The sequence below is a fragment of the Lynx canadensis genome, chromosome E3 (assembly GCF_007474595.2).
Source record: "Lynx canadensis isolate LIC74 chromosome E3, mLynCan4.pri.v2, whole genome shotgun sequence".
Classification (NCBI taxonomy): Eukaryota; Metazoa; Chordata; class Mammalia; order Carnivora; family Felidae; genus Lynx; species Lynx canadensis.
In genome coordinates this window covers 4,559,804-4,573,617 of record NC_044318.1, presented here as the reverse complement: position 1 = coordinate 4,573,617, position 13,814 = coordinate 4,559,804, and the positions used below count along the sequence as shown (strand labels likewise).

The 13,814-nt window shown below is 49.8% G+C and overlaps 1 protein-coding gene across 1 annotated transcript; it reads right to left on the bottom strand.

The window, feature by feature from the left end:
* Positions 1-77: 77 nt before the first annotated feature.
* On the bottom strand, positions 78-10,391 carry ALG1 (ALG1 chitobiosyldiphosphodolichol beta-mannosyltransferase). The gene is made up of 13 exons (XM_030301222.2): positions 10,167-10,391; positions 9,167-9,244; positions 8,946-9,049; positions 8,345-8,493; positions 6,781-6,870; positions 6,365-6,475; positions 5,813-5,934; positions 5,583-5,621; positions 5,211-5,270; positions 4,291-4,401; positions 2,977-3,091; positions 2,009-2,084; positions 78-929 (listed from the first exon to the last, which is right to left on the bottom strand). Exons 1-13 carry the CDS (start codon positions 10,372-10,374, stop codon positions 798-800), a joined length of 1,395 nt encoding a protein of 464 aa, XP_030157082.1. The 5' UTR covers positions 10,375-10,391; the 3' UTR covers positions 78-797.
* Positions 10,392-13,814: the final 3,423 nt, after the last annotated feature.

The following is a 13,814-nucleotide window of genomic DNA, read 5'->3' as shown; positions in this document are numbered from 1 at the left end:
CCCCACATGAGGCTCTGTGCTAACCGCTCAGAGCCTGGAACCTACTTGGAATTCTGTGTCTCCCTCTCTCTGCTCCTTCCCCGCTCCCGTTCTGTGTGTGTCTCTCTCAAAAATAATTAAACGTGAAAGAAAAAAATTTTTTTAAGAATGTTAAATTCAGAATCAGGAACCACAAACTGTGTTCTAATAAAATACTTTCAAGTGGGTGCCCCTTTCTATCACTAGTTCTGGCTCTTAAGTAAACAAACCTCCATAAATCAAAAATGAATTTTTGGCTCAGAAACAAGCATTTCATTTGGGCAAATAAAAACAGATCAAGTATGTTTCCCCCCACCGGTGCCTGGACCCACGTCCATCACGAAGCCAACCCTGTTGTACATATGGCACGTCTTATTAAACTCTTACAAGGCAGCAGACTGCAGTGCCTGTCTTCAAGGCAGGAAAGACAATACTAGGGACACAACAGGGCAGATGCTGGGAAAGGCAGACACCGTAACAGGCCTAAGAGATGTTGACGATACCACGTGCAAACAACAGGAAAGCAATAATACTGGGGGGAAAGAAAGACTCAGATCAGGAGGAGAGGAGTGATTGAGAGCCTCGAGGGAGGAAACCAGGGTGAACCAGTTTCTTGGGCCACAAACTGGGTCATAAAAACATTTCATTCCACAGCCGTCATTCCAGCCGCTGTCCACTGGGAGGCGCTGCTCTAAAGCGTTTGTCAAGGCCAGATAGGCTAGAAGAGGCTAAAAGGAATTGGGCGTCGCTCAGGAGCTCTCAGTATTTGGCCCAAAGGGTCATGTGTCCATAACCAAAGGGAGCACGGTCTGCTTCCAGCTCTCATCCCAACGAAGCTGCTCTGATTCCCGGAGGTTCTGCCGGAACTGGCTTAGTTTGCCAGTAGGATCAGGAAACGCTGAGAAAAGCATCTAGAAGAAAAATAAAGACCAGAACTTACCTCATCACTGCTTCCCACCCCTATCCCAGGTCTCACCAGAGAGCTGTCCCTCCTCCTTCCCAGCAGCCTGGATTCTGGTCCCACTCCAATCACAGGCAGCCAGGCCAGTGATGCTACTGAAACCCTCTGTCACTGCACTTCAAGAACCACTGTCAGTGTCCTAGAGCCCCCAGCAGGCCTCCTGCTCTGACCCAGCCTCCACGGCAGGCTTGGCTAATTAAATGTTCTCAAAACATAGCTCTGACCCGGAATATCCCCGACCCAGCAAGCCCCTTCCTCATGGGGCACAAGAAAACCCTCACACCCTGGCCCGTGCTCCTTCCCCTTCTCTGCTCCTACTTAACAGTGCAGCCAGGCTGCAGCATTTTCCACCCACTGTGCCCTGCTCAGCCACAGGCCACTCCAGCAATGTTCTGTCCACCAAGAGCACCCACCCTCAGCCTCTGCCCAGCACCGTCCAGCCCACATGCTGGAACTAGGCAGTCTTCCAGCTTTGCTAAACTTTATCAGGAGTCTCCAAACTAAGCCAGTGGACCAAATTTGGCCCCCAGCTGTCTTTGTAAGTACAGTTTTATTGGAACACAGCCACACCCCTTCATTCACAGGCTGTCCGTGGCTGGTTTCATGTTACAGCAGAGACTATGGCAAAGCCTAAAACTTTTTCTATCTGGGCCTTCCCAGAAAGTTTGCTGCCCCTGGTCTCAACTGCCAAGAATGATGATGTATTACTTTAGTAGTAAGTGCCCTTTGAAGACTCCCACCCACCCTCAGGGAAAGTTTGGGAAGCCCCCTTCACACATCCCTCCTACTCAGAACCAGTCGCTCCCTAGACAAAGCACACGGTCTACCAGCTCTGGCATCATCTGTGTGGTGTAAGCTCCACAAACCCAGAGGGCAGTCAGAGCATGTCCAGACCCCCGAGCCCACTGAGGCCCAGCCTCTGAGACCACTGCTCCCGGCCTTAGCTCTCGGATCCAGCCTGGCCGGCCACAGGAGCAAAGAATCGGGGGGCACGGGTCGGTGCCCTGGCATGGGAGCAGACGTGATTACCTGCAGCTGAGCCGCCAGCTCCTCAGAGCCCTCAAAGACCAGGCCATTTTCGTCATGTTTCACAAGCTCGTGTAAGCTGCAGAGGGAATCACAGAACCAAGAGGTGCCTAGAGAAACCCGAACCCTGCGGTGCCCACCCGGCCTCCCACACCACCCCTCCCACAGGCCAGGCAGGGGTCAGAACAGTCTGCTTTCAGCGAGTCTCAGATTTAGCGTCTGAGTAGAAAAAAGGCCTGCAGAGATACACATTAAAAATCCAAAATGATTCCAAAGAGGAGGTACAATGAACACACATTTGACCTTTTCTGCTCTATGCTCTTTTCAGTGACTATGTGCTCAGCGAGTTCTCCATGTTTTTCTTAATTGCACAGCAGAGAAACAAGGTGAAAGGCAACCCCACTGGAGGTAGACTTGGCATATTAAGGATGACTTTGCTGGGTCACCAGGGAGTTGATGCCAATGTGCCCAGAGCTCAGGGTCTAACAGAGGCTATTTCCCATTCAGAGGCTGGCTCCTGAGCTGGTGGTGGAGCTACTATTTCTCTTGTACTGAACCTCTTGTAACACCGCCCTCTCCAAACACCCATCTTCACCAGGAAAAGTGGTGACAGAGAATTACACTCATTTAACGGATTCCAATTCAACTGTATGAGCTCAAAGAAATAAAACCAGGTCAACTGTGCGGTCAATACCAGCCACCCGTCTATCCATGAGCAAAGGCCCCCTAAGTAGAGAAGACACATGTTTTCTGTCGGACATCAGCTCTCCGTGGAAGCCCACCCCTTCAGTAGGGTGCAGCCCGCCCACAGAAACCCCAAGGGCCCTCCCCCCAGAGGACCACCTGGCAATGCTGCACAATCTTCCAGGGCAATTCCTTGAGCCATTTTGACCTCGCTGGCAACACCCCCCCTCCACCCCCAGGGCTGATTTGAGAACTGAACCCCGGGAAGATTCAGTTTCTGCTCCTACCACTGGAAGTTCACGGCACACACGGGCAGACAGCACCCGAACATGTCCACCACCTTCATGGGCAGGTCCAGGCCGCTGGAGGATTTGTGCAAGCACACACCCAGGTCTGCTGACCCTGCGAGGTGGGGGCAAAGGGAGTGGTCAGAGCACCACCCATGCACCCATGGAACACAAACCCTGAAAGGACTGTGGATCGACACCCCAAGTGGGGAATGGAACGTGGGTAATAATGCCACAGGCTGGAGAAGGCCAAGTACACAGCAGACCTCCCCAACTGCCACTCCCAGCCACTCGGCCCTGTTTGAAAACTACCTGCCTGTCACGAGTAGTTTTCTTTAGTCAGACCCCCTTTGTCTACTTAACCACAATTTCTTTAAAAAGAACCTGTAGCAATTATTCCTTAAGGGGTTCAGAGTTTCCGCTTGGGATGATGAAAATGGTTTGGAAATAGGGCGATGACTGTACAACACTGAACATAATTAATGTCACCAAGTTGTACATATACTTTAAAATGGGAAAATCGTTAAAATAGCAAATTTTTATTAATGTTTTATCACAGTAAGGAGGGGGGAAAAAAACGTAACAAAACCAGCTGTCTCTATGAAAATAAAGCCAAATAAACAACCTGACACCACTAAACACTGGCTAGAAAACTCCTGCCAACCAAAGGCTTTCTGCTGGAAACTGCTCACTGGCTGCGGGAAGATGAGGCCTTGGAGATACATCAGCACTAGGCCAGCACGCCCCTCCCAGAGAAAGGAAGACAGAGGAAGCCAGGGAGACATAGGGGAGTCAATGCTATTTAGCACATTATTTCTACACCTCCCAAGCCACTGCCCTCCCAGACCTGGGGAACGTGGACCCCAACCCAAGCCCAGGACCAGCCTTCTGCCCAGAGGGAAAAGCAGGACTAAATGGAGGGCTTGGAGAATAAGAGGACAGAACCCTCTCAGATCCGTGGAGAAGAGGTCCAGGCCCCAAAGGCAGGAGGAGCCGGCACACCAGGAAACAGCCTGGATCTCCCCCAAGTACAGCCAAGAGCTCCTCCAACAAGTTCCTGGCACATGGCATCCCCCTGCCCCACGTGGCCCTTGAGCAGGACCCAATCCAGCCTCAGGCCTGTGTGTGTATGGCCCTTGGTCTAAAAATGACTTTTAATTTGTATAGGGTTATAAAAACAAAGAATATACAACAGAGGCAAATAAAACACTTACTATCTGGCCCTTTTCAGGAAAACTCTGTCCCCCGTACCGTAAGATACTCCTGTTTAACCCTCAGCTCTCTCCCTGCGGTCCCCCTACTGAATGCCCTTACCTAGAAGCAGGGGGTAGTCCTCAGCCTCCAGCCACGGAGTACAGACTTGGATGTGCTGGAAATGCTTCTGGCCGATGAGGCCTCTGTAATACTCCTTCAGAGGCCCTTTGCCTTGCAGAGAAAATCTGAGTCACTGCACTGGGCCCATCTCTGGCTCCGTCCCATGGCCTTGGGACTCAGAACCCCTGCACAGGTGTCAGGAGAAGGCCCACATTCTACAGCTGTGATCAGGTCCCCGTGTGGCCCCTTCCAGACCCCTCAGGGGTATGCACCCTGACCAGTGAGGCCACGCCCCTTCCCCCAGCAACCTGCATCAGTGGGTCTCAGGCTGGGAAGGTGGCCAAGATAAACTCTGGCGAGGCACCAGAGTGCCAGCTGGATACAACTTCTCACCCAGACAGGCCTGTGTCTTGCTTGATGCCCCAGGTGGCATGGTGTGTGCAGTGGGCTCCTAGCCACCCCTGGGAGCTCTGGGGCCAGGAAGAGGGGAGTATGCAAGTTGGGGCAGCAGGCCCAGGACCCTGCTTCAACCACAGCTCTCTGCTTCTCTCTCCCATCCTGGGCTACTCTGGAAGCAATTTTACATTGAACTCTTTAGTTTAATGTGGATTCTTTCATTAAAAAAAAAAAAAAAAAAGATGCCTGGAAATTGCTGCAAGAGTGGAAAGCTCAGCATCTCTGAGGCCATGCTATCCAAGATTCAACTAGAAACATGCCCTGCTGTCAGGCCCCTCTGAGCCTCAGTTTCCTTCTCGGTCAAGCTGGTAGAGAAAATCCTGTATCACAGAACTGTGGTCAGAATTAACAACACAACAACATCACATGCCTGGCATGGGGAAGGCACACAATAAAGGGAGATGCCTTCATCCCCCTCCACTGCCCCCCTTTAATATGGGAACATGGAAGATCCTTGGCAATACCTGTTATCACACAGACCAGAGAAGGAAGGCTCTCTCCATCCAGGATCAGCTGTTCAAACTCTGTGTATAAAAAAATAAATGATAACCAGGATTATCTTGTCAGGTGAGGAGCGGTTGGGGGAGCACTGGGGGGACGCCTCTCCCAACCACAAGATCAGTTTCCCAGAGGTGGCACTTCAGACCTAGGGTCTGGTCACTCAGTAACCCAAATGGGGATCAGAGGCACCATCTCCACCACCGTGTTCTTAGGCTGGCCTACCCAGTGGCCCTGGGGGCAGGAACATGCTGCCAAAGACACCATGCAAGGCCAGGTGAGCACCTCACAGCTCAAGAGCCAACAAGCCCAGCTCCTGATCAAAGCCACACACCTACTTTCTAATGCTGCCAGCAAGATGGAGAAGTCTTCATCTTCTGTAAGAAAAGAAACCTAAATGTCATGGGCTGGTTTCTAGATGCCTCCCTCCCAACTCAATACCTCCCCTTTCTCATCAGGGCCCAATGTCCTTAAATACATGTGGGGCACAGGCCTGGCAAGGGCAAGGATAATGCAGGCTTAGCCAGGTGCTCATACAAGCCCCAAGGGTCCAGAAGGGTCCTGAGACCTGTCCAGCTCGTGCTGCTGACCAACAGGGCCGGCCGCCCACGAAGATGTGTCACCACCCCACTCTGAGGATCCCGCTCTGTGAAGGCCGACCTCTCTGTGTCTGGGTCCAGGGGTTCTGAGCTGAGGGAACAGAAACAGATCCCATGAGATGGTGTCAAGCAGGCCCTCGGGCCCCAGGAGAGCCATCTCCCACCAGAGTGAAGCCCACAGGCTCCCAAAGGTCAGGACGTGGCCATGTCAAAACCATCATCCAGCCTCTGTTGCAAACTCTCCTCTGTTGTTGCAGTGCAAAAGCAACAAGGGACAATGCAAAAACGGATGCATGTGCTGCACTGTAATGAAGCTTTATTTACCAAGACAGGTGGCAGGCCTGTGGTCATAGTTTGCCAACCCCTGGATTAGTGGATTCCCAGGTCTGCAGCCAGAAGATGAGAGAGACCAGGCTAGCAGTGAGCAGACAGGGGACATGGGGCAGCAAGGACATGGGGGAGAGGCCAGACAGTTGCAAACACAAGAGAAGGGAGATAAAGACTGGGGATGGGAGACCTACCAGGCCTTGAATGCAGAGTAGGTGCAGCTCAGCTTCATAAAGAGCCGGTGTTGCAGGCCCAAGGGCGTCTCTTTAAAGAAAGATGCTGGCTTGTCATAGACGGTCACGGCTCTGCAATGAGATCTTTGAGGGCTCTAGAGAGAGCCAGAGAAAAGCCTACGGAATACATGATCCAAGAGGATCCAGAAAATAAGAGCACTCAGAAGATCCAAGTCTCAGACAAGGACAAGACCTGCTTGGGGAAGCACAGAGACATGTTCTAAGACCAAAAGTGCATGGGCCATCTGGCCTCCTCCTGCTCCCTCGGCTTCCCAAACCAGGAACCCTCTCCCAGACCCTTAGGGATTTCTAGACACCCTGCCAAGAGGACATAGTAGGCATTGCAGCTGGGACCCCTCGCCTCCCCAGGCACCTACTTGATGCCCCAGTTCTGTGCCAGATCTTCCCGCATCGAGTTGGTCACACACAAGTTCAGGTGTGACAGGCGCCCGCAGAGCTTCTCGTACCTGAAAAGACGTATCACTGTCAGCCCAGAGCCTTGGGCCTTGGGCCCCACCACCACCACCACCACCACCACCACCACCACCACCACCACCTCCACATGACTTGACACCTTCTGATGCAGAAGAACACAGAGCTGGGGTCTCCCAAATCGGGTTGCTGGTGAGGCACTTTCCCAGAGTTTGTGCTGAGTTCCATCTGTACTATTATTTCCTTTACCCCTTTCTTTAAGTCATATCGCTTTTCAGCTTAAATACGGTTAGAAACCTTATCTCTAAAGAAGGGAAAATCTAGTCTCTCTTGCCACAAGAGAAAGAAATATAGTAAAGGCCTCGTTATTAATCTTAGCCACACTGTGCTCTTGCTGCAAAGGCTGTGGGGCTGAGGCTTGTGCGTTACCAAGGGATGGTTTTAAAAATGTTAGAGAGGCCTTAGTGACAGATTAACTCCCAAATGAGACTTGAGCCCTGATCTGAGGGCAGAACTGAAAGAGAACCAGAAAGGGAAGGAGCACACAAGGTTGTTCAATGCCACTGGTTTATCACAGCCGGCTCCTCACTCAGGATGCAGAGAAGGCGAGAGAGCTGGACACCCTGGGACTGAATTTTGATCCTCATGCAACAATATCAGCTGTGTGGCAAGCAGCAAAATGGTGCTCGACCTTGGTTTCCTGGCTTGTAAATGGAGAGTGACCACAGGACATTCTCACCAGGGGGAGTGTAGACTGAACAGGATAAAGGGCTTGGCCTGAAGCCTGACATGCAGCATGTACGCACTGATCGTTTGCTGCGGCAGCTGTTACCACCCTCAGTGAATGTCCCTCAGGGAGAGGCGGCAGATGTCACCCACTCAGGCTGAGAACATGACTCTTCCTGCTCCATGTCCAACCTGCTCCCACAGGCCCTTCTTCCCTCTCCCTGTCTCACTGACTGCAGCAGGCTGTTGCCTGAGTCCCATTGTCTAACAGCAGCTTCGGTTTTTATTTGGGCATCTGGTCTGGGTTCACCTGGGACCCCAGGTCTCACAGAAGAGCACTTCCCCTAAGCCTGAGACATCGGGTTACTGCAGCCCCCCTACCTCAGTGGGGTGTCAGAGCCTGGCAGAGGAGCACAAGCCAATCAGAAAGGGTCCCTGTCTCCACTGAGCCTGTCAGTGGGGGTTTGAGTGCCGGGAGAGCTCCCAGCACCTAAGAAACACCTCCAGGACGGAGTGTGGAGACAGAAATGAGAGGGCATCCTGACAATGCCCTTTTGAGATTAAAGTCAGCCACGTCTCTGGACTTTGCAGTTTTAGGGACCAACAAATGCCCTCCTTGCCTTAGGCTATTTCTGTCACTTGTAACCCAAGTCAGCCTAATTCCCCAGCCTTGCTCTCACCCCCAAAGAGCACACAGGGGACAGCTTCACCAGGTCTCTGCACTGGCCCTTCTTCCTACCAAGGTTCAGGGAAGGTGTCTGCACCCTCTTCCAAGACCCTTACCACTTGGCCAGCAGAACAAGCGGGTGGCTGGAACCATGCACCAAACCCATAATGGAGTAGCCGTAGTTGTGCCAGTCAATGACGAGCTTGCTTGCACAGAGGCAGCCCACAAGCCAGCACACAGCAATGGCAGGCAGGCCCGGGGGGTTCTGGGAAAGAGACATTCAAATGAAGAGAAGGAAACCCATACCATGGTCAACAATAATAAACTGAGTGAAAACAGTTGCAACATACATAACAAAGAGTCAATTTATCTTTACAAACCTCCTGATAATTAATAAGACTCTCTTCTCACCAAAAAAGAAGTATAAAAGTCATAAAGGAAGGGGTGCCTGGGTGGCTCAGTTGGTTAAGTGTCCGACTTCAGCTCAGGTCATGATCTCACAGTTTGTGAGTTCAAGCCCCGGGTCAGCCTCTGTGCTGACAGCTTGGAGCCTGGAGCCTGCTTCAGATTCTCTCTGCCCTTCCTCCACTCACATTCTGTCTCTCTCTCAAAATAAAGAGACATTAAAAAATTTTTTTTCAATAAATAAATAAAAGGCTGGGCAGTAAAGGAAACTTAACAATGGTTCTGAGAGAGCAAGAGGAGACTGACATTTACCTGGAGAAAGATGTAGGCTGCTGGCTCCCTGCACATCAACTTCCACAACAGGTACACTGACTGAAAAACAACTTTGACTCCATACTGAAAAATGTGGGGCCCAACTGCAAGTCAAAAAACACCCGTTACTCCAAAAGGAATTCTTGGCAATGTGCGGGTCCTCCCCTCACCCACACGCACACACACAGATTCAAAGGAATCTGGAGTTGACAGCATCCTACCTGCAAGTTTCGGAAGTTCTGTCAAACTCACAATCTGAATTCTGTTGTTCTGCAAGAGCTCATCATAGGGTCTGGAGTCTGAAAAGAATGTCCCCTTCAATGCACTAGACAGGGCAATATAAAGTCAGATGATCCCCCAGCTCAGGCTGAATAGTGAAGAGTGTTTTTGGAAAATAAGACTTTTCTCTCTGTTCCTCCATAGCTAGAACAGAGCATGAGGACACTTCTTGTCCAGAGTCTCCCCCAGAGAGGGAGGGTCTCAATGGTGTCCACCTTTATTTACTTAACACAATGCCTGGCACATAGTAGGCACTCAAAATAATCTAGATTCCTTGAATGGTGGATTTATCCCACCATGGGGAGACTCCTAGGAAGTCTCACCCCACTCCTGCACCCTCCCACAGCAGAATCTAAACAGGGACCAAAGGCAACCAGTGCTACTCCCCCTTTTCCCTGACACACGGTTGAGCTACCCTCTAAAGATGTCATCCTGAAGGAGGATGAAGGAGCAGACACCCCTGCTTTTGCACACTGAGAGTAAAAGGTGGAAATGCAGCACAATGAAACCTCTCCTGCCTGCACAGCTCTGCACCGAGGGTGTGGGATGGAGAGGAGACAAGTTGTCCCGTGAGACACAGCCTGACAAAAGTAGCCACAAGGAGCTATGGTTAGCAGCACTGGCCCCGGAGTCACACACACACTAGGTTCCAGTCCGTCTTTCCACTCACTAGGAGGATTAAGTGAGACTATATGATGAGTTCACTTAATGTAGCACACTCTTGGCATACGGCAGGCACTCCATTAACGCCAGCTGTTCCTAGAGTCCCACCCAGCAGAAGCTGGGCAGAAACCTGGCCAGAACTAGATAAACCCAATCTCGGAGAGCTGTCCGAGGGAGGAGGGAGAAAAGGGACGTCCCCGTCCCGGCCCCCCTGGGCAGGTCAAAGCCGCGGGTTAAAGGCTGAGAGCTCAGCCTCCCTCCCAGACCCCGAGCACTCACTGCAGAAGCCCATAAGGGTCACGGAGAAGCCGCTCTTGACAAACGACAGTGCGTGGTACTGCATGCGGGGGCTGCGGCCCACGTCGCCCAGCACCACAATGATCACGTGCCAATCCGCTCGCCCCCGCCGCCAGCGCTTCCACAGGACCAACAGCAGCAGCAGCAGGGATGCGGCCATCACCAGCACGGCCACGCAGGAGGCCGCCATCTTGGCCGAGCCGGATGGCAGTCACGTGACGGCCCTCTGTGGGCCGGGTGCTCAACGCGCAAAGACCCAGCCTCCGAAGTGGGCGGAGAGAAGGAAGGTGGGGAAGTGGTTCCCTAAGTGGCGGCCCACTGAACCTCCCAGGAGCCTCTGGGGGCCAAAAATTAGTGATATTAAGGTAAAGCTTCTTCCATGTAAGGATCTAGGAACAATTTTTTTCAAAATTCTAAGATAACTTCAAAATACAGTGAAGCAACAATTTGTATGACTCTCATCAGCATAACGTTAAGAAAAGAGGCCAAATGCCAGAGTACACACTGGCTGGTTCCACATATATATAATCAAAACCACACTTTAACTGTTAGAAGTCAGGAGAGTGACCTGCCTTCGAGGGTCGGGGAGTGAGTGGGAGGGAGCCAATGTGAAGCTGGTGGGTTCTCTCTACTGACCTGGGTGCTGATAAGGTGGGGGTGATCCTTTTGACACAATTCATCAAGCAACAAACTTGTTCATTTTTCAGGATGTTATGTTGTACTTGAATGAAACACTTAACATGTAAAGGAAAAGGACAGAGAAGGAAGTAAAAAATATGATTTTAAGTCTATGTCGTAAGGGAAATTTTGCCACTGACCTTTTCATTTTACCTTCAAAAATAGTCACACTGAAGAGTTCAGTGTGTGTCCACGTGATAGCCTTTTCACTTTGAAATGGGTCCCCTTGCTAAGAAACATCGACAGCATGGTGGTGAAGCCACCCTCACTGCCCTGGGTGGGAGCTGCCCTAGAACCTGCAGAGCACCACCCGCCCGCCAGCTGTCTAATGCACTCATGCATTGGACAAGGAAACAAAACAGCTTCTCCTCCTTCAATAAGAGCCTAGACAGGCAGCACCTTGCAGATGTGTTTCCCGAGTCCCTAGAGCCCAGGTCAAGACTTGGCATATGCTTCCCACCATGTCTTGTGACTCCTTTTTTATGGATAAGGACATTAAAGGTCACACCATTAGTCAGTATGTGACAGAGGCAGGGCTTGAAATTTTAGCTAAAGAGGGAAAGGAAAGATGAGTACATATGTACAGATGGGAGAGAGAAGCAAATAGACACTGAGGGCAGCCTCCTTAATCCCTCAGATGCAGGTGCAGGGTCTGAGAGGCTGGAGCACATGCCCTGCCCACTCTCTCCACCCTTTTGTGGTGAGATGGGGCTGGGGTCTGAGACCTCAGCTTCATGGATTCCATGATCTGGAATAAGCCACTCTCAATCAGTTGGCTTTTCTGACCTATAATTAAAAGAGGGGATTTCTCAGCTCAGCCCCTCCTGTTCTGATGATCTATGAGGATAAGGACCAGGTGCCATGGGTATGACAAACCAAGAGTAAATGTCACATTCTGGAAGCTTAATTCCCAGTTGGAAAACGAGTGAGGATTGTTTCTCTAGGGAGAAAGGGACAAGATGCATCACCAGCTTGGGGTGCTTTGGAGCTCAGCCAGCCCTGGCTTGTTCTACTTGCCCACTTGGCATACATCACATGGAAATTTCAGTCCTTCCAGAGGTCAGGAGGGGGTTGTTTCCCCTTCCAGAGATGGGAGGTTGAACCCTAGCAGGATCACCTCATGGTTAAGCTGTGGATTCAAGGATCGGAATTCCTGCACACCTCATACTAGCTGTGAGGCAATATGTCACAAGAAGTCACTTACCCCGTCCCCTAGAGCCTCAGATTTTAAGTTATAAAAGGGAATAGGAAAAGTACCCACTTCAGAGTTGTTTTAAGGATTAACTGAAGTGGTGATAGTGACAAGTCTTACCTGGAACATTCATTCTCAATGGTACGCCCAAAGGAATAAAAAATAGTTGTGGGGGGCGGGATCTAGCTCTTTTTATGTATAAGGCACAATATAGATACAGTACACACAAAAATATACAGTATAACTGCAGTATCATGGGGTTACCACACAAAAACATATGCATGAGGAACTCTCATACATCATCACTAGTAGGAATGTAAAATGATGCGACCCCTGTGGAAAATCCTTTGGTGGTTCCTCAATAAATTAAGCATAGAGTTACCACAGGACCCAGCAACTGCATCCTAAGTATGTGCCCAAGAAAATTGAAGACAGGTTTTGAAACAAAAACTTGTAAATGAATGTTTACTCACAATAGCACAAAGGTGGAAATAACTCAAATGTCCATCAGCTTATGAATGGATAGGACATAATGTGATCTAGACACGGAAGGGAATGTTATTCAGCCATAAAAAGGAATGATGTCCTGATTCATGCCACCACATAGATGAACCCTGAAAACGTTATGCTGAATGAAGGCAGTCAGACACAAAACATCATATATTGAATAACTCTCCATTTCTATGAAATGTCCAGAATAAGCAAATCCATAGAAATGGAAAGTAGATTAGTGGTTGCCAGGGGCTGGAGAGTTGAGGAGGCTGGGGCGGGGGTGGTGGGCAATGGGGAGTGACCACTAATGGTTACAGGTTTCTTTGGGGGAGGGGGAGGAAGGAAAATATTTCAGAATCAGACAGAATCAGACAGTGGTTGAGCAACCTTGTGAATATACTTTAAAAGACACTGCTGAATTGTACACTTTAAAAGGGCGAATTTTATGGTATGTGAATTATATCTCAATAAAGCTGTCGTTTTTAAATGTTCAGGAAAAAAATGTATAAAAAGGCTGGCGGGGGTGGGGGAAGGAAGGACAAGAATGAAATTAAATGGTTGGCCTACAGCATGCCCACGGAGACCATCAAGATGCACATTTTGGTGATGGTATTTTTATTATTTTTACAGATCTGTAATCTGTTAACTGCAGCCCTTGGGGCCAGCTATGTTTCTAACTTCAGAATTTTTTGGACTTTAACATTATTACGGTGCACATCACGTAACCATCCAGCAAGGTTCAGGATAGCACCTAGTAAATGAACATTAAAATTCCCACAGGAAAACAGATGTGCTTTCACACTGAATGAGCTAATAAGGGCTGAGGGTCTTCACTGTCCAATACAGAAGCCACATGTGATTGCTTGGCTCTTGAAATGAAGCTAGCCTGAGTTGAAATGTGCCTCGAGTGTAAAATGCCAGATTTCAAAGACTTAATTTGAGAAAACTGATATTTTTAAAAATGTTACAAGGTTGATCATGTTTATATTGATTATAAGTTGAAATGATGTTTTGGATCCATTGGCTCAAATTAAATAGATTATTAAAATTCATTTCACCTGCTTTTCTTTACCTTTTTTTTTTAAGTTTATTTATTAATCTTGAGAGAGAACATGAGGGCGGGGCAGAGAGAGAGGGAGACAGAGAATCCCAAGCAGGCTCCACGCTGTCAATGCAGAGCCTGACGTGGGGCTCAAACTCATGAACCATGACCTGAGCCAAAACCAAGAGTCTGACGCTCAGCTGGCTGAGCCACCCAGGTACACATT